General features: G+C 33.9%; 1 protein-coding gene across 14 annotated transcripts in view; it reads right to left on the bottom strand.

Annotated features, from left to right (window-relative positions):
• The window catches only part of EHBP1 (EH domain binding protein 1), a 345,189-nt gene that overhangs the window by 165,693 nt on the left and 159,692 nt on the right, over positions 1 to 19,804 (bottom strand). For 11 of the 14 annotated variants that reach the window (XM_038551390.1, XM_038551391.1, XM_038551395.1 and 8 more), the window contains 3 exons: positions 11,750 to 11,854; positions 10,976 to 11,098; positions 6,748 to 6,988 (listed from right to left, as the gene is read on the bottom strand). In XM_038551390.1, the coding sequence (XP_038407318.1) occupies positions 6,748 to 6,988; positions 10,976 to 11,098; positions 11,750 to 11,854 (469 nt within the window). The remainder of the gene's footprint in view (positions 1 to 6,747; positions 6,989 to 10,975; positions 11,099 to 11,749; positions 11,855 to 19,804) is intronic. The other 3 variants (XM_038551388.1, XM_038551392.1, XM_038551393.1) reach the window with 1 other exon arrangement.

Raw genomic sequence — 19,804 nt, 5'->3', positions numbered from 1 at the left:
AGTCTGAAGATGTACGATTCATTAGTTCTGAAAAATTATCAACCATTATCTCTTTGATAGCCTCTTCTCTATTTTCTCTGATCTCATCTTTAGAAAATCTTATTAGATGTATGTTGAATTATCTTTCTCCCTCATATTTTAACAAATTTTCATTCTTTCTGTGTGATATTCTGGATAATTCTCTCATACCTATGATCCAGTTAACTTTTTCTCTCTCCATTTGTGTCTAATTTAATGTTCAATTCTCCATGAATTTTTCATTCTGATAAGCATTTTTCTTCATGTGGCTATGTGTAAAATACCTCAGGTATAGAGATTTGAGTCATTAATCACTTAAACATATTTACTTTATAGTCTCTATCTGATAAATCTATTACTTAAATTTCTTGCATGTATAATCTAGTGTTTCTTTTGTCTCCTGATTCTTTCTCTTAGTAAACTGTTTCCTTGTATGATTTGTAATTCTAGATTTCAAGTTCAGGGCTTAATCTAAGGAAATCCTGCATAGTCTGAGCTGGGAGTGACTTTTTTCAGTATTTTATATTTGTATTTGCCAAGTGCTTCAGGAGCCATTTTATGTGTTATTTTCTTGACCGGAGGATCCCAAGTCACCCTAACAATATAAGGTCAAATCCATATGAGGGTGGGCCTATGTGCTTATAACTTCTCTGGGAAGACTTCTCTATTTCTACCCTCCTTGTTAACTCTTTTTATGAGTAGATGAGTTCTTATTCTCATTAGTCATCCATAAACAAAAGTATCTGGCATGTATGATGATTATTCTTTCCTATAAACTGTTATCTTGGTTCTTCTTGACTAGTTTGTTGCATTTTTTTTTCCTCTAACACCAATTGATTCTCTAGAACCCTATGTATAAAGAATAAACTTTCTGAGTCCACAAGGCTAAGAACCCCCTGACTCAAATATAGTGATTATACCAAGGGAACTCCATCTACTCATCTGAGGCCTGTACTGATGATAGCCCTCTGTTTTAATTATGAATGCTCTTTTAACTACAACAGTATCAGACTCACTTAGAACTAATGCCAATTATGTGCACCTTTGCCTAAGAATTTATATGTAGACAGTCATATCACATGAGACTGGGTACCAAGTAGATAAGGATCAGAGACGACAATATATCCTACTTGTGATGTCATTCTGATGCTGTACTCGTGACATGATTAGTGTCTTGGGATTCCTTTCATTGAGCTAGGGGACAGCCACAGAATTTCTCTCAACTCTGCTCAGAATAGTTGCTTTTAACTGAATGGGGCTGGCATTTCTAAATAAACCTGTTTCTTGTTCTTTCTCTTATGTCTATGCATTCAAGAGAATAAGAACAGGAAATAGATACATACTTGAAAATTTGCTTTTCAGATCAAAATATTCTTGCCTAGTGAGTGAGCAAGATTTGCTTGAAGTATTTACATCCCATGTTTACAATCTAAAGAACGTGGGAATATCAAAGCAAGGAACAACGTTAAAAAAAATCACGTGTTCAGAAAAAGCTGAACATTCTCTCTGAAAAGAGATATGAAAGTTATCACATCTAGCCTAGAATGGAAGGCTTACCAATAACATTATTAACTAACATTAATAAAATATTTATGCTGTGGCTAGGCACTCTTTTAAATGTTTCATATGTATTAATCCATTTAATCCTTATAACAATCTTGTTTCTTGGGCTAATTTTATTTACAGTCTCATACAGCTGTTTTTCAAATTCTAAAAGTAGTCTGAAGGGACATAAATGTACAGAAATAAGATGAAAACAGCATTTTTTTTAAACTCCAAAACTTAAAAAGGGGAAAAATCTTTTTACCCCCAAACTTACTGCTTGCCAACTGATGTTCAATGTTCCAGGACTGAACAGACCCATTTCAATCTAACTGAACTAATTCAGTTATATGATTTAAGTGATATTCTAAAAAGTTGTTCTTGGTTAGATCTCTGTAGAACAATCTTCCATAGTAGTTTGTAAGATGGTAGCTGCCATAATAATCATTATTATTAATTTGTTATATAAATATGGCTAGTTTTAAAAAAATCTAAGAAGTGTTAGAGGGTATTTATATTACAAAAGAATTTTTGCTTCAAAGAAAAAAATGGCAGAACCCCTTAAAACAGGTATGATTCGTACACTTTATTTAACTTAATTTACAATACTCAGTTGCATGCAACTTGGATAAAACATATCTACTATGTATACAAAAGTAACTGGATATTGTCCTTTTTCTTTCTATCTCTGCCCATTTCAAACTACTTAGGTTTCCCTCTAACCACTTGAATATTAATATTCCTGTCAAAAGAAGGTAAATGCAAGTAGAAAAGAATATCATGATTAACCAGCTGCCTTCCAAAGGTGGATCATAAAACTCCTATTACTAGAAACATAATCAAGATATGTTTTCTTAAAACAATTAGAGCTAGGTTTCTCAATCTGTTTTACACTATGACATGTAATAAAAATGAAATTTGTAGAGTAAAAACATACGAAGCTGTTGGAAAATAGGGGCACCAGGGGATTCCAGCTACCCTGGACCACGCCTCACTGCCAGAAGGACCACAGGAATCAGTATCTCTGCACATTTATAATCTGTGAGAAAACAGTGTGCTAGGCACTACCACTTGCTACGTACTAAATCAGAATAAAACAAACAGCTTCTACTTCTAAGGGCTTTGAATGATCCTCCCTATGGGTCAGACATTTCTAACTAAAACTGAGTTTCCTACTCTTCAAGAATAAACAGGATATGATTCTATTTATATGAAGTGTCCAGAATAGTCAAATCCATACAAAAAGCAGATCAATGATTTTCAGGAGATGGGGGAAGGGAGGAATTGAAACTAACCACTAATAAGTAATGGATTTCTTTTTGGGGTGGCGAAAATGCTTTGGAGTTAGATCATGGTGATGGCTGCACAACACAGTGAATTAATTAGCTATGAATCACTGCAGTGGACACTTTAAATATGGAATTTTATGTTATGTGAAGTGGATCTCAATAAAAAAGTGCTATTAAAAAATGAATAGCACATATTGTACTATAAAATATTAAATATATATTACATATGGTTATGAACATGCTCCCTTCTCTATAAAAATAAGTTAAATAATTATTGATCAATGCATTTTTTAAAATACTTAATACTTTTAGTTTTTTTTAAGTAAAGAAAAATTATTTAAGGAATTACAGAATTACAGAAAGAAAAACTCTAAACTGATTAGAAAGAGGATTAACAAACATACTGAAAACAATAAAATATGAAGCAAGGATATAGTGAAATCTATAGTCTTCTCCTCTCACTTTGAAAATTTATGTTGCTTTGGACAAACAGTTCACATTTCTTAAATGAGTGTGTAGCTTCTCTGAATAAAATTCATACAACTTTTCTTTGGAAATGGATATACCACCATACCAGAAATGATTTTATGCCGGACCTCAAAAGTCATTGATTGCATAACTGTTTTGAAAAAAATATTGCTTTCCCAGTTTTCATTTGTGCTCCATAAAGTAGCATGGCTGAACGTTAACTCCCAAACACAAGAAAATAGGAACCCATGTGGCAGCCAAGTGTGAAGTACACGTGCTACTAGCACTGAAGGGTGTTTACTTTCTCTCCGTGCTGATGGATATGCTAAGGTTCTGAAGGTTGTTTTACACATCAAAGGACTCAGCACTATTTGTTTGTGATAGTTTTAGGTCAGAGATGCAGGAAGAGTTTGGTAATGGAAGATGAGTCATACAGGCTGTTCACTTGATGAAAGGTCATAAGTTTATTATTGAAGTAAGAACAAATTTTGGAGACTTCTACTAATGTAGTCAAACCTGCAAACCTTTGGAGAAAAAAAGATGAGAAATAGTCCTTCCTAGACTCTCACATTAGCTGATGAGCAATCTTTAGAACCTGTATGTATATTCCTATTAAAAAAAAAAAAAAAAGCTGGTGTTTATAGGTTCCCTCTGGTAAGCTCAGATGATTGAGCAATTTAGAATGTTCTTTATTCGTGGGAAACTTGTAAAGACTGTGACTTTCATGTAGAAAAAAGAATGGTTAAAAGGAAACACCCAGTGATTCTGATTTTAGTTTTTATTAAGGCATTTTAAAAGTTTAAGCAAACATTAGATGTCTCTTTAATTTGTTAATAGGAGAGAGCAGGGTGTGTGTCTGTGTGTTGTGTAATACTCATGCATCTTGGAATGACTGAATGCTTGTACTTAAAAGTTTATATTTACATTCAAATACTCTAGGTGTGTGGCTATTACTCAGCACCTACACCACCCATGAGAAATTTTATTTTGATCACACATAAGCTATTTCAAAGAAAACAAATATAATAACGTTAGCAAGAGTTGAGCAAACTGTATGTTTCAACCCCTGTATAGTTATTAATTAGCATTGAGATCTAAACCTGGGTATGGAATCAGATGACAATTATGATTTATTTCTATGTACTTATAAAAAGTTAGAACTTCTTTAGGTTTAATCAAAACCTAACTAGGCCCATGGAAGCATGCTGCACATGTGAGGGTTATAGGCCATGTGGTGTAAAATCAGAAAAGGCTGAGAAATCAAGTTCCCGAGTAATAAGAAAACAAGTCAACTACCTCATTCTTTCAAACAAGTCTTTCAAATATTTGAATTTGGTTATTGTAGTTCCCTTAAATAATCTCTCTCCTAAGTCAAACAGTCCCTGTGCTCTCAATCACTGCTCATTTGATGTGGTTTCTGGACATTTTGATGACTCTGTTGCTCTACTCATATAATGCTCTGAATCATTGATGCCCCTTGTAAAGTGTAGCATCCAAATAATGTTCAAAACAGAAGCTGACCAATGCATAGGAAAAAAATGACATTTCTCCCCTTAACACCAAGCAACTAACTACTCCCAACTTTCATACATCAAAGAAGTCTTTTTATTATTCTCCTCACAATCTAAAATAACCACATTTTTAAAAAATTTCCTATTAAACTGTATTTTTAAAGGAATAATTATTTTTCCCAAGGTCTAAGTAATCTTAGTACACTAAAATTCACATATTTCTGAGAAAAACAAAGACCCATATAGTCTCACTACAAGTAAACATATAACTGCTATTCTATTAATTCCATTATCTGTGCCATTTCTGCATCCATACCTAAAGACTGAGTTTCCTCCTCATGATGGGTCGGATTTTCCTGGTTCTTTATATACCTGATAGATTTCTGACTGGCTGTCAGATGTTGTGAATTTTATGCTTTGGGTGATGGATTTTCTGGTATTCCCTTTGGTATCTTTGCTATACTTGTGTGGCATGCAGATAAGTTACTTGGAATTATTTTGATTCTTTTGAGCTTTGCTTTTAAGCTTTGTAAAGCAGGCCTAAAACAACCTTGAGTCTAGGACTAATCTCACCACATTACTGAGATGCCCTTCTGAGGACTTGACTTGATGTCCCATGTGTTAGGAACTATTCTTGGTCCCGGGTGAACTTCAGGGATGTTTCTGTAAGACTCTTTGTTTTTAGCATTTCCTCATACATGCGCTGTCATCAATAGTCAGCTAAAGACTCAGAGGGAACCTTCTACAGTTCTCTGAAACTCTTTCTATGAGTAGCTCTCTCCTCTCTCATACTCTATCCACAATTCTATTCTCCTTGGTACCCCCAAACTGTCTCCTCAACCCATGGAGATTATTAGGACTTTTGGGTTCTTTCTCCCTGAACTAGAGGTGGAAATTCTCCCCTATAAAGCTTGGACAAGTACAGGGCTCCCCCTCTTGGTTTCTGTTCTCTCAGAAATCACTGTCCTGTGCTAAACAAAACCATTGTTTCATATATTTCATTCAGTTTTTTAAGACAAGAAGCTATATCCAGTCTATTGGCTAGAAGTGGAAGTTTTATTGTTGCTTTTTAACACACTCAGGGCCACAGTCTACAGCCACACAGGCTGTGAACTGTATAACTCCAGAATATAACGTGCACATGCCCTTCTCCTATCCTCACCGTAGATTTGAGTAAAATGGCAGCCTTAATCATACTGACCTTTTATAAAGAGCTTGTAATCAACAACACTCATATATGAGTAAGAATGATAACTCAAATGAAGATAATTCCTAATTTATAATTGTTATGATCTTATTTGGCAGTTGAATAAGTGTTCTCATCAAAACAATATCATAAATGATGATTTGGTTCCTACAAGAAAACCTAACGTCCTTGAAGTATAATGCCTAGAGTAACTGACTGAAAACATCTGCCATTCATAATGTTGTTCCTGTGGGAAGACACAATTAGAATTCTAACTTTTGATTTCAATAACGCATTTCTCTCCATTGTTAGTTTAGGGTGCACATTCATTCACATAGAAGAGCATGGGAGAATAAATGTCAAGATCATAAAAATTCAGATGGACATGAGATAAATACTATTATAAACTGTATATTAGAATGGGACAGATCTCTTTTTACCCATGTTACAGAAGCATCTCTTTATTTTTTTTTAAAAGATTTTATTTATTCATGAGAGAGACAGACAGAAAGAGACACACACACACACACACACACACACACACACACACACAGCCAGAGGGAGAAGCAGACTCCACACAGAGAGCCCGACACGGGACTCAATCCCCGGTCTCCAGGATCAGGCCATGGGCTGAAGGTGGCGCTAAACCGCTGAGCCACCCGGGCTGTCCCCAGAAGCATCTCTTTAAATGTAGAAACTGACCTACGAGAATAGCGAAATAAAATGTACTTACTCATCCAATTCTTCTTCTTCTGTTTTAGAACTATCAGCATAGAGGTACTTGCTCATGTCCACAGGTCTTACATTTTTTCTTTTTGTAGACTGGGGAGGAGAATCTTTTATAGTTACAAACGTTTCTGGCTCATCAAATGGGTTCAAATACTGTGGAGTCTGTATCTCTTTAAAGGGATTATAGCTATTATTATAAAAAGATTCTTCTGATTTTTTAGGTGATGCTGTTTCAGTGATGGGTTCTATAAAATAGCAAAAATGAATTAAAATTAATATTACCTGATATTTTCTTATATTTTTAGTGTGTTCAAAAATAATCTTGAATTAACACTCTATGAGGCTGAAAGAGTCAAAACAATAATATGTTTTAGAAGGGCTAAGTTCAGGTGTGTTACCTAAGATCTTTGTCTACTTCTCCAGGAATGCTGCTCCCCAAAATGGCAGTTCTGAATGGGCTATTTTTATTATTTTATTTTATTATTTTATTTTATTTATAGGGGTAGAGGGGGAGGGCAAAGAGAGGGAGAGAGAGAATCTTAAGCAGACTCTGAGCCCAACATGGGGCTTGATCTCACGACCCTGAGCTCATGACCTGAGCCAAAAATCAAGAGTTGGACATTTAACCAACTGAGCCACCTAGCACTCCTAAAATGGCATCTTTGGAATGCCCTTGGAGTTTCTAATATTATTAGAATTACCAGTATGCCAATTATTGAAATTTAAACCTTCTTAGAAGTACAATATTCTACTTATTGTTAATTTCATTTGCCTATACTAGCTTGCCATCCTAAACATATTTAAAAGAAAACTTTTTTTTTTTTTTAAGATTTTATTTATTCACAAGAACACAGAGAAACAGGCAGAGGGAGAAGCAGGCTCCATGCAAGGAGCCCGACATGGGACTCGATCCCGGGTCTCCAGGATCATGCCCTGGGCTGAAGGTGGCACTAAACCGCTGAGCCACCCAGGCTGCCCGAAAACTGTTTTTAAGAACATAAAATAGATTAAATTTTGAAATTGTCTTTGATAGTTACACAAGCAGAGACCACTGAGGGAACTGAAAATTCATTCTGGACTGTATAAAATATATTCCCACAGATCATCAAGTTTTTTTTTTTTTTTTACAAAGCCTTTCCAAGAGTAGGATTCTGTATGCTACAGGGCCTTAAATTTTTAGAGGTTTTAATGAGATGGCTGATTTCTTTCAATGTAACTTTTATCCAATTGGTACTCTAATAACGCAAAGGACTAACATAAGAATTCTCAGGTAGAAAGCACTACATTATAATCATATTGATAAGCTGATAGACACGTTACATTACATCGAATTTTTCTAAATTTTATTATTTAAAATTTCATTTTGAAAACCAACGTACCCTTAAAAATAAAATTTTGACTCCCAGCACAAAAAGCACTACAATAGCATCATGTCTTCCAAAGATCCTTATGAAGTGCTTAGTACCACCTTTTTTCTTCTTATCTATCTTAATATTTTAAAACAAAACTAGAATTTGCAATAAAACTGTCCAACATTTAGTCATGAATTCCACTGATAAAAGCAAATGCGTTCCCAGACTGGAGAAAAGTTTCAGAGAGCCAACAATCGCAGCATAATTTAAAAGTTAATTTTAATTATGTCATGCAATTCTGACAAATATCCTAGAAGGCAGAAAACTGGTTACTGAAATTCTCAAAAACATTTCATAAGTGACACTTCAAACAATTTAATCCAATTATTATAAAAACTTCATGACTAACATATTTATGACTTTTACATTTTAAAGTCAAACTCCTTTTACTTATACTTTAGACATTAGCCCAGAAAAGTTATTTTGTCTTTATATTGGAAAAAAACCCTCTGAAATGAAATTCCATACCCCTGGAGAAGCAATTATAAAGTGTAAAAGAGAATTCATAAAATCATAATAAATACTGAAATGAATTTAAATAAATCAAATTTTAAATTTAAATTTAGAATATGCTAGAGAAGAGACACCATAATTATGTGACTGTTTAAACACCAGGATAATATTCAAACTTAACACTTCATTAGAATTTTTATAATAATGTAAATGAGGCATCTTTTTTTCTCCATAGGGGAAGAGAGGCTGGAAAATTTTTACCTATTCAATTTTTATTAACAAATATCAAGTCTCAAATGCTTGAGACACTGACAAAACCAGTCAATGGAAATAAGATTTTTATTTTTACTTTCAGGAAGAGGACTGCAAAAACTGATCTAAGCAAATTCATCAGTTACAAAACCAAAAGCAAGAAAGCATTCAAACTATACAGCATGGTTAGATAACAAAAATGGCAACAAAAGAGAGTTTAAAATGAGATTATTTTATATAAAAGCTAACAAATACATTTAATAACTTTCTAAGAGGGTCACTGAAGCACAGAATGTCATGAATCTAAGAGGAGAATTTAAGTTATAAAAGCAAATAAAAGAACCATCTAAACAACTTCAACACATTATTTTGTCCTCCAATGCTTTTGTTACTTGAGGATGCAAATTTTTCATCAATAAAAATTTAAAAATAATTTCTAAAAAAACAAGTATTCTTCTATTATAAAATACTTAGAACAAAGACTCAAAGGCATGTATATTTAAAGAAAATATTGGATGTCTCATATTTCTTTTAGCTCTGTAGGCATGGTTAAAGATTCTGAATCACACTGACTAACCTCTCCTAAATAGAAATACTGTATTATATGTTATCTGCTACTCCATTCTATAGGTCAGAAAACAGACCCGCATACATTTTTAAAAACCATTTTTATTTGTCTTTGAAATGGAAACTTCAAATACTGATGTCTCAAAATATTTTGGTAATATTTTAAAAACTCAAAATCCCGAGATCTATACAGTACAAAATTGAGGAGACTCCATGTGGTCAAAAGAAGACACTTATTTGGAATCTTAGCTCTAACTCAACTTCCATTTACCAAAGTTCTTGTTCAAATCAGTGAATTCCTCTGGGCCTCAGGCTACCTAACCTATGAAAAGAGGCAGCTGAAGTAGATTACCTCTAAGATTTATTATTACCATTGACATTTAAAATACATTATTAATATATATAGCTCACAAACAAAATAAAATCTCATTAAAGTAAATTTAGTAATTTAGAATCTGTTAAGAAGAGAGAAGGTAAAGGATGAGAAGAAGAAATGGATTACAAAATTAGATTGCTCCAAGAGTAAATTCTGAAGTTAAAACCTCATTTTCACCATGACAGGTAGTAACAAAATTCTTCAAAGCTCATGAGCATTTCATAAGAGCAGTCTAAAAGATGTACCCACTAGTTAATCATTCTTGCATTTACTTTGAAAAAACAACTTAATTAAACAGAGTTCTCACTTCTTCAATAGCTCTTTTTTAATTATTATTATTTTTTAATAGCTCTTATCTAAGGCTTTAAAAGTTAAAAACTACTTGATAAGAAAAATGTATCAGGAAAAAAAATTTTGCACACATATTCCTACAAGTTTGTTTTATATATGATCAAAGGTCAAAGTTTTCAATCTTCTTTTGGCTCCATGCTATTTACATGCACAACTTACTCTTACTGCTGACTATAATTCTCAGCCAGAGACATGGAGTGGGGGGTGGGACTCTCTGAGGGTGAGGACAGAGGAAGAAGCCATCCCACAATCCCAATATATTAGCATGTCTCACAACTTGACCTTACTTAGGCTAAGCTAAGGAGACTTTACTATATGCCAGCTAGGTGAAATATCTAACATCAGAGTTATGTTACATCAGAGTTTTACCATCTCTAACATCAGAGTTATCTCTAACATCAGAGTTTTACCATCTAACTTGACCAAACAAATAGAGAATTTAAAAATAACCCCTATGTAGAAAGTGGGTGGAGAGGAAGGGTGAAGTAGGTGAAGAGGATTCAGATCACACTTTGGTAATGAGCACTGAGTAATATAATAGAATTGTTGAATCATTGTATGGTACACCTGAAACCAATATAACACTGTATGTTAATTATACTGGGATGAAAAAAAAAATAAGCCCCATGTAAATGTTTAGTAAAGGTTTCTTTTTTCCTTAAAAACAATTCAACGGAAACTATCCAGATTTGCTAGTCAACACAGTATCATCATAAACAAAAATTACTTGGAGTCCTTTTTAAAAAAATATCTTCCTACATTACAATTCAAGATAACTTGATTTTATAAAGACTTAAAAAGTACAGAAAAAAACTCGCTACCTTCTGAGTCAGGATCCCCAAATGGGTTTAATTCTGCTACATCAGGATCACCAAATGGATTTAAATTCACAGTGGCCAAGTCCTTTTCTGCTTCATCCAAAAAGTTAAGTTTGTTGATAAGCTCTGAAAATAAACATGTGTGTTAGTTCACTATGATTGCAGTTAAGTATAATTCTTGATCATTCAAAAATTATTTTGAATTCTAAAATTTCACACTAATAATACCTGCAAATAATAAGATATAGCATTTTACCTATGGCAGAATGCCATTCAAGTATTTTGTAGCATACCAAAATGTTCAAATAAAACAAATATGTGTATATTAATTTGAAAACTGTATCAGATAATGAATTAGAGAAACTTTTATTGGAATCTAATTTAACCAAAAAAAAAAATGCTGACAGATTTTTAGAAAAATTTCCTTCACTTCTAAATATGAATAATTCAAATGGGTTTAACGTAAGCAAATATTTAAAAAAAACAGCATAGTTATGTAAGCTAACTGAAGAAATATGGTCATGTTGTATGATCAATTATTATCTTATAAGATGTTTTTAAACCACTGTCTATCAAGGATACTGTTATAAGGCTTTGCTAATGATGGTAAATTATGTTGTTAGCTGTTGGTACACTACAAATTACCAAAGAAAACATTCAAGGAAAAGCACAAAGACAAAACTGACAGCTAATAAGTACAGAGTGAAGTCAAGAGGTAGCAGGTCACAGTAAATACAGGCAATCAGAAGCAGAAAGAAAGGAAGAAAGCTCTTAGACCTTCAGAGGAACTGGCTGATTTAGCTGAAGGCATATTTGCTTGCTTTATGCAGTCATCTTGATCTTCATCTAAGCTGCTCAGAGCATTCAATTGGTTTACAATTTCTGTAAACAGAAGCCAGTCGAGACAAATGTAAGGTAAGGTCATTTAATTAAAGAGCCATAGAAGCATGCTGTTACTCAAAAAGACAAAGAGAGGAGATGTTTGGTTAATCACAAGAATACATTCAGAGGATGTTATTTTGATGGTATAACAGATGCATCTAACTGAAAGTTACCTTGTACTCGTATTTTAAAATAGAAAACATTTTGTTAAATTTATATTATTAATATAACAACTATGTTAATAAACACAAAACAAATAACCCAATAGGTTAACTTTGGCTTTTAGCAACCACATTTTCTATTTATAAAACAGTGCTTTAAATGCATGTTAGAACAATAAAAAATGTCCCGATACTATAGACGAGATGTACTATTTGTTTCATATTATAAATGAAAACTAAAGGTTTTAAGAATATATCCACACAAATCATGAACAGATAAAGCACTTATGTTCTAGAATTTTAAAAATCAGCACAAAATTAGAAAAGGAGACAAAAAGTAGACAAAAACTACTACTTTCTACTCCTGTTTTCTAAGGCAATTGTTCTTTTAAGGGAACTCTTGAGTATTGGCCTTAGGAAGTCTTATAATTTAGCCAATAAAAAAACAGAACAAAGGCAAGGTTAGATAGAAAAATATTAAAATAAGATAGAATTCATTTTGTGCATAAATAAAAATTTTAAACATGAGTCATATATATTTTGGACAACTCTGAATATGTGTAATTACCATTCACTAAGTGAAAATTAGCTTGGAAAAAATAATAAAAGCTTACTAGGGTATTCTAATTAATCCTTGCTGTTTCCAAAGTTACAACCTGGGAATAAGCTTAGGTATTAGGATAAACCAAACAGATCCAGATTATTCAGTGAGAAAGAAAATGGTTAAAAATAGAAAATAGTTGTAAATTCACCATTAAAAATTGTGTTCTTTAACACTGTAACTCTAACTATATATTCTAAGTCTTATTTGAACTGAATCACAGAATACACAGTTGTCATAAGGTTGCCTTCATCATTCATTTGTTGTTGAAAAAATATTTATCACTCTGTGCCAAGTACTATCCTTGGGACACAAGGATGAAAAAAAACATACATGGTATCGCCCTGGAATTTACATTCTATAAAAATAAATGGAAACAGACTTAGTAAAATAACTACTAAATTATTAGTATTATTTTATAGATCTTTGAGCTAAATATATATACACATTTAATAAACTTATTTAGTTCTTTTGTCTTGTTGAGAAATACATTTTACATGAATAAACTTTCTTGAGATAGTCAAGTAAACCACAGAACATAAGGAGTAAACACAATACCAACTGAACTCTTCGTGTGATTTTGATGAATAGTCAGACTTTATAAAATGTCTTTTTATTCTGCAAGTTTTAAACCTCACTCTCACTCAACCTACTAAACTTCTCATTAAGATAGAGCTCATCCATAAATTATATATTTTACCTCCCATGACTAATTATAACTTTGTAATTTTTAAGGAAATACAGTGGAGTAGAGGATCAGGGTTAAGTGATTACCAGTGCATGACTGACTTCTTTTCATTCAGGGCTAATTATGTATTTTTAAAAATTTGCAAATGACTTTTAACTTTGAAAGCATGAAAAAAGAAATATTAACAGCAGCTAATATTTATTAAGCAGTGGGAAGGGCTTTGCATACATTACCAGTATTGATTCCCGTAAATATCCTGAGGTATTATTACTAATTCTCAGATGTGCAATTACTGGGTTAAAAAACTTTACTTTTAAAAAAGATCTCCTTATTTGAGAGAGAGAGTGTGTGTGTATGCACACACATGCACATGTAATTTGGGTGGGAGGAGCAGAGGGAGGGGAAATCTGAAGCAACTCCCCACTGAGCATGGAGGCCTACCTGGGGTTTGATCTCAGGACCCTGAGATTACCACTCCAGCTGAAACCAAAAGTCGGCTACTCAATCAACTAAGCCACCTAGGTGCCCCTAGGTTTAAAAACTTGAAAATAATGCTCAAAGATTTGTTTTCTTTACATAGCTAACACATTTTAATTATTTTATATTTAATGTAGGTAGAAATCAATCATTTTTTAAAATATCTTATATAATGAGTAGCATAGAGAATACTGAATAAATATTAGACTTGGTCCCTACTGTCAAAACATTAATACTGTTCCATGGAGTTTTAGGCACAATATGGGCATTTTTTTTTAAAGATTTTATTTATTCACTTGAGGAGGGGGAGGGAGAGACAGAGAAAGTGCAAGAGCAGAGGGGAAGGACTGAGGGAGAGGAAGAAGCAGACACTGTACCGAGCAAAGAGTCCATTGTGGGGCTCAATCCCAGGACACCCAGATCATTACCCAAGCAGAAGGCAGATGCTTTAACGGACTTAGCAACACATGGACCCTGGGCATTTCTTTAAATACTATCAAAATGACTCCATCACATGATTAAATTATTTATATTCATTTTTCTGAATGTTTAGAATGTTTTCTCCCCCTCATTCTTCTTTTAGTGACATCTAGTATCACTGATGATCATTTCCTCTTTAACCCAAAATAATTTCTTCTTTCCATTGTTACTGATGACAGTTGTCCTTATCCTACTTTTCCTCTTTATTCATAGCTTAAATAAATCCTTACATTCCTCCCAGAACTTCTGCTTCTAGAACTTTCATTCATATTAATAAAGTAAAAGGTAATTCTGATTAGCTATATCAATACTTCCTTTATTTGGTATACAAAAAAATGTTAATTCCAATCATACAAAGAGGCAACCCCCAAAGAAATACCATTTACCTATTTAATAAATATTTATCAAGTACCTATTATATATCTTTGGCAGCACCCTCATGGCTTTCTATTTTTTTGGGAAAAATAAGTGAAGCATTATACAGTATACGGTAAGTGTCATAAATATTATGATTGAGATATGCATTACAGACCATGTGAAACTGAAAGAGGCATATAGTCTGAGGTCAAGAAAGACCTTCGGGGGACACCTGGGTGGCTCAGTGGTTGAGCACCTGCCTTTGGCCCAGGGCATGATCCTGGAGTCCTGGGATGGAGTCCCACATCAGGCTCCCTGCATGGAGCCTACTTTTCCCTCCCTCTGCCTATGTCTCTTCCTCTCTCTCTGTGTCTCTCATGAATAAATAAATAAAATATTTTAAAAGAAAGAAGAAAAAAGAAAGAAAGGCCTTCTGAACTTAAATTTGAGCTAATACAAAACATAATTATCATTATTATTGTAAAAGAAGAAATGGAGAGCATTCTATAGGAGGAAAGGAAGATAAATAAGAATAAGACACATTTGAAGAACTCCAAGTCATTTGGGGTTTAAGATGCCAGGGATGGAAAATGGAATGAGATGAGGCTGGCAAATGTCCTACTGTAAAGATTACTGCAATCAAACCAAAGAATGTGAACTTTACTCTGAGAGTATAGGAATCCAATGAAATATCAAAGCGTATATTTTAGAAACATCACTCCAGCAGCAACATGGTGGCAGCGCTTGGAACAAAAACAAGACAGGAAGCAAGAAGATGAGCGGTTCAGCATCTCTACTCCACGAAAGGAGGCAATCAATAAATATTTGCTAATTAAAGAATAAATTAAGAATAAAGATTTGGTGGTTAATTTGACATGAGGGATAGGGAAAGGAATCTAGGACAAGTGCCAGCTCTGTCTTGGGTGACTCTGTGAATAGTATTCTACTACTGTGACTGGGGCTATGTAGTTGGGCACATACCAAGTTACAGATGCCTGTGAAACTTCCCATGGAAATAATTCAATTAGCAGTTGCAGATGTTGGTCTGAAGCCTAAAATACATAATTTTGTTATGTATTTCTCCTTTCAAAAAAGCACTTTTCAGAGCATCTGGGTGGCTCAGTCTGTTTAGTGTCCAACTCTTCATTTCAGCTCAGGTCATGATCTCAGGGTTGTGAGGCTGAGCCCCACATCAGGCTCTGAGCTGGGCATGAAGCCTGCTTAAAGATTCTCTCTCTCTCTCTCCCCCTTCCTCTGTCTCTCCCCCGCCCCCACCCTCTCTAAAACAAAAATAAATAAAAAAATAATAATTCAAGAAAGTGCTTTTCTGCCTTTTTTTTTTTTTCAAATTTCCTACAGTTAATGTGTTTTATAATATCAAGTACCTATTATATATCTTTGGTAGCACCCTCATGGCTTTCTATTTTTTGGGGAAAAGATAAGTGAAGCATTATCAGAAAAAAGTTAAAAATTTAAAAGATTTATAACAAAAATTTATTCCCAGAATTTTATTTTTAAGTGGTAAGCTTTCTCAGTAGTATACTACCTTGATCAAAACTGGACCTTTCTGGCCTTATATACTTATATTATACTGTATTGCTTATTATAATCTTGTTTCACCAAATATTTATGTGTCTGAAAAATGCTAAGAATACTATGTAATAGCACAAATTTCTACCCCAGTGCTACTCAAATTCTAAAACTTAGTCATAGCAACAGTGTGTTAGTCTGGACTTGCTTCACATTGGTGAGAATAGGAAGGAAAACTAAATTAGGGGCAGGCAATCAAAGCAAAGGGTCAAGTAATTTGAGACTCTCCTTTACTGTTAGGAAGGCAAAAGAAGATAGAAATTGACCACAAGAGATTATCACATTGAACAAAAAAAGGTGGTTGGGGTGGTAGCATTAAGAGTAGATAGTGTTTTCCTTTTGAGAAAGTCTGTAACTGAATTAAAAGAAGAAAAAAATAAATAAACTGTCTAGACCTAGAACACATACCTGCAAATCTTGCAGCATCCTCACTGTTCTCTCCAAAGCATAACAAGATTCAGTATAGGTCTATCTCATTTTAAGATGGTCTAAGATAGTAACCTTTCAACTTCCTGGCAGAGATCAAGGTTCAAAAGATGTCACTTTTCCCACAGGCTCAGGTCCATAAATATTTTATTTTTGGACACAACTAATGGGTTTATTAATACGATTTTCAATCCCATGGCGCATCATAATGGGAAAGGGAGGAGATACTTCAGGCAGAAAAGTCAACATTGAGTAGCCTGTCCCCAGAACCTCCAATCCCTCCCTCTTAATTAATTGGTACACATTAGTGGCTTATTAATTATGATCAAGTTGCTCCCAATTTTTTAAAAAAGTCTCTTAACCATCAGCCCTTTCTAGTCTGGCTAGATTCTCTTAATCTACATAAGAAAGCAGCTTTACAACAAGTAGTCCACAATTTCTCACCTACCACTTATTCTTCAACTCATTGCACTGTTTTTATCTCTACTTTTATCCATCCCCCTTACCAAAAATGCTCTCACTGAAGTCACCATTGTACAGTCTAAATGGCAAATATACTAGATACCTTTCAGCTCTTATCATACTTGACCTCTGTATGAATAAAGGTAATTATTAGCCCTTCTTTCCTTGAAATTCCTTTTACCCCTTCCAGGACAATAGCACCACCTCCTTCTCTTATCTCTTTGATAGTTCCTATCTTGGTCTCATTTAATGATAACTATTCTTCCCTCTCTCTCTTAAATATTATCGTTCCCTAGAATTCCATCATGGGTCCTATTCTTTTTTTCTCCCTAAATTTGCTCTTCCTGGAACAATGCTCTTAACTCACCTGGCTTAACCTAACAGAAATGCCAATAATCCTCAGATATGTGGTAAGTACTAGGCTTGACTACGGGGCATTTTCCCCCTAATGACCCAAGACATTCCCCTCACACACTTATCATACAAAAAAGTGGAATTAAATAGCTGCATATCTATGTCATATTCATCTTCCATATCGGAAACACAGCAGCTTATAGCATGGCTAGGACTCAATGTATGTTGTCAATGAATGAATAAATGAATGAATGAACTAAATGGGTCATAATAATTGGCATATAATTGTAGAGACAGAAATATCTATACCTTATTTTTTAATTATAGAAATAGTATTTTTAATCTATGTGTTTATCTATGTCTACTAATCTACATATGTATCTATCTATATTTCATTTACCTATAGAAATGTTATAGTTTAAGCCATCTCTCCAAAATTTGGTGGCTTAAAACAAATTACTATCTCTCACACTACTGTGGGTTGACTGGACTTAGGGGTGGTTCATTACAGTTAGATGGTGGCTAGGGCTGAAGTCATTTGAAAGCCTGAACTGGGGACGCCTGGGTGGCTCAGCGGTTGAGTGTCTGCCTTTGGCTCAGGGCGTGATCCTGGAGTCCCCAGATCGAGTCCCACATAGGCCTCCCTGCACGGAGCCTGCTTCTCCCTCTGCCTGTGTCTCTGCCTCGCTGTGTCTCTCATGAATAAATAAAATTTTAGAAAGGAAAAGAAAAGAAAGAAAAAGAAAAGAAAAGAAAAAGAAAAGAAAAGAAAAGAAAAGAAAAGAAAAAAGAAAAAAGAAAAGAAAAAAAAGAAAGAAAAGAAAAGAAAAAAGAAAAGAAAGAAAAGAAAAAAAGAAAAGAAAAGAAAAGAAAAGAAAGAAAGAAAAGAAAAGAAAAGAAAAGAAAAGAAAAGAAAAGAAAAGAAAAGAAAAGAAAAGAAAAGAAAAATGGCTTCTTCACTTGCATGTTTGGTATTTCAGTTGAGAAAGCAGGAACAAGTTGGGGCTTCCAGGCATATCTCCCTCCCAAAGTATCTGGTCCACATAGCTAGTTTGGAGTTCCTGTTAGCATAACAGTCTCAGAGTAGTTGGACTTTTTTTACATGGCAGCTGACTTTCCCTTGAGCATGCCTTGTAAGAGGCCCCAGTAGAAGATATACAGCACGACTTAGCTTTAAAAGTTACAAAGTGTCACTTCCACAACCAATTCTATGGTTAAAAGTAATTTACAGGGCTAGCCCAGATGTAAGAGAGAAAGGATGACCAAAGAGCATGTATAGTAGGAAGCATGGTTCACAGGGAGACAATCTTTGGAGACTAGTTATCACAGTGATCAATAAATCAGAAAGTTGGAAAGCATTTATTTTCTTAGTAACCTAACATACTTACTGTAATTTTTCTGTTACCTTCTAGTATTTTACATATGCACTTATGTAAAAGGCACAAACCTTAAATTGCATAATTCAAGGAATTTTGATAAATGTATACACCCATGTAACCCAAGATCCAGAACATTTACATCATCTCCTCCAATTTCCTCATGCCTCTTTTCATTCAATCCCCAAACCCATAGGCTATCACCATCACACAGGATTGGCTTTGCCTCTTCCAGAACTTTATGTAAATGGACTTCTTGCATTCAGCATAATGGCTCTGAAATACATCCATGATATGGAACATAACAACGGTTCATTTTTATTGAAAGGCATTCCATTATGAATATACAGATGACCTTGAACAACATGGCTTTGAACTGTGCAGGTCCACTTACATGTAGATTTTTTTTTTTTTGGTACATACAGTACAGTCCTATAAATGCATTTTCCTTATGACTTTAATAACATTTTCTTTTCTCTAGCTTACTTTATTGTATGAATACAGTATATAATACATATAAAACAAGTGTTAATCAACTGTTTATATTTTCAATAAGGCTTTTGGTTAATGGTGGGCTATTAATAAAGTTTATAGGAAGTCAAAAGTTACAAATGGATTTTCGACTATGCAGGGAGTTGACAACCCTCACTCCCTTGTTGTTCAAGGGCCAACTGTACTATATTTTATTTAGCTACTGCCTTACTGATGTACACCTCAGCTGTTTCCAGTTCAGGGCTATTATGAATAAAAATGCTATGAACATTTTTGTACAAATCTTTTTGTGGACATGTGTTTTCATTTTTTTCTGGATAAATATCAAGGAGAGGAATTGCTGTGTCCAAGGTACTATACATTTAGTGTTTTATAAGGAATTCACCCAGTGATCGTACCATTCATCATACACTCTACCAACAATGGATTAGAGTTCCAGTTAGTGCACATCCTTGCCAATATTTAGTATTGCCAATCTTTAATTTT

The sequence above is a fragment of the Canis lupus genome, chromosome 10 (genome assembly GCF_011100685.1).
Source record: "Canis lupus familiaris isolate Mischka breed German Shepherd chromosome 10, alternate assembly UU_Cfam_GSD_1.0, whole genome shotgun sequence".
In the NCBI taxonomy this organism is placed as follows: domain Eukaryota; kingdom Metazoa; phylum Chordata; class Mammalia; order Carnivora; family Canidae; genus Canis; species Canis lupus.
Note: the sequence above shows the minus strand (reverse complement) of the source record. Positions and strands in the feature narration are given on the sequence as shown.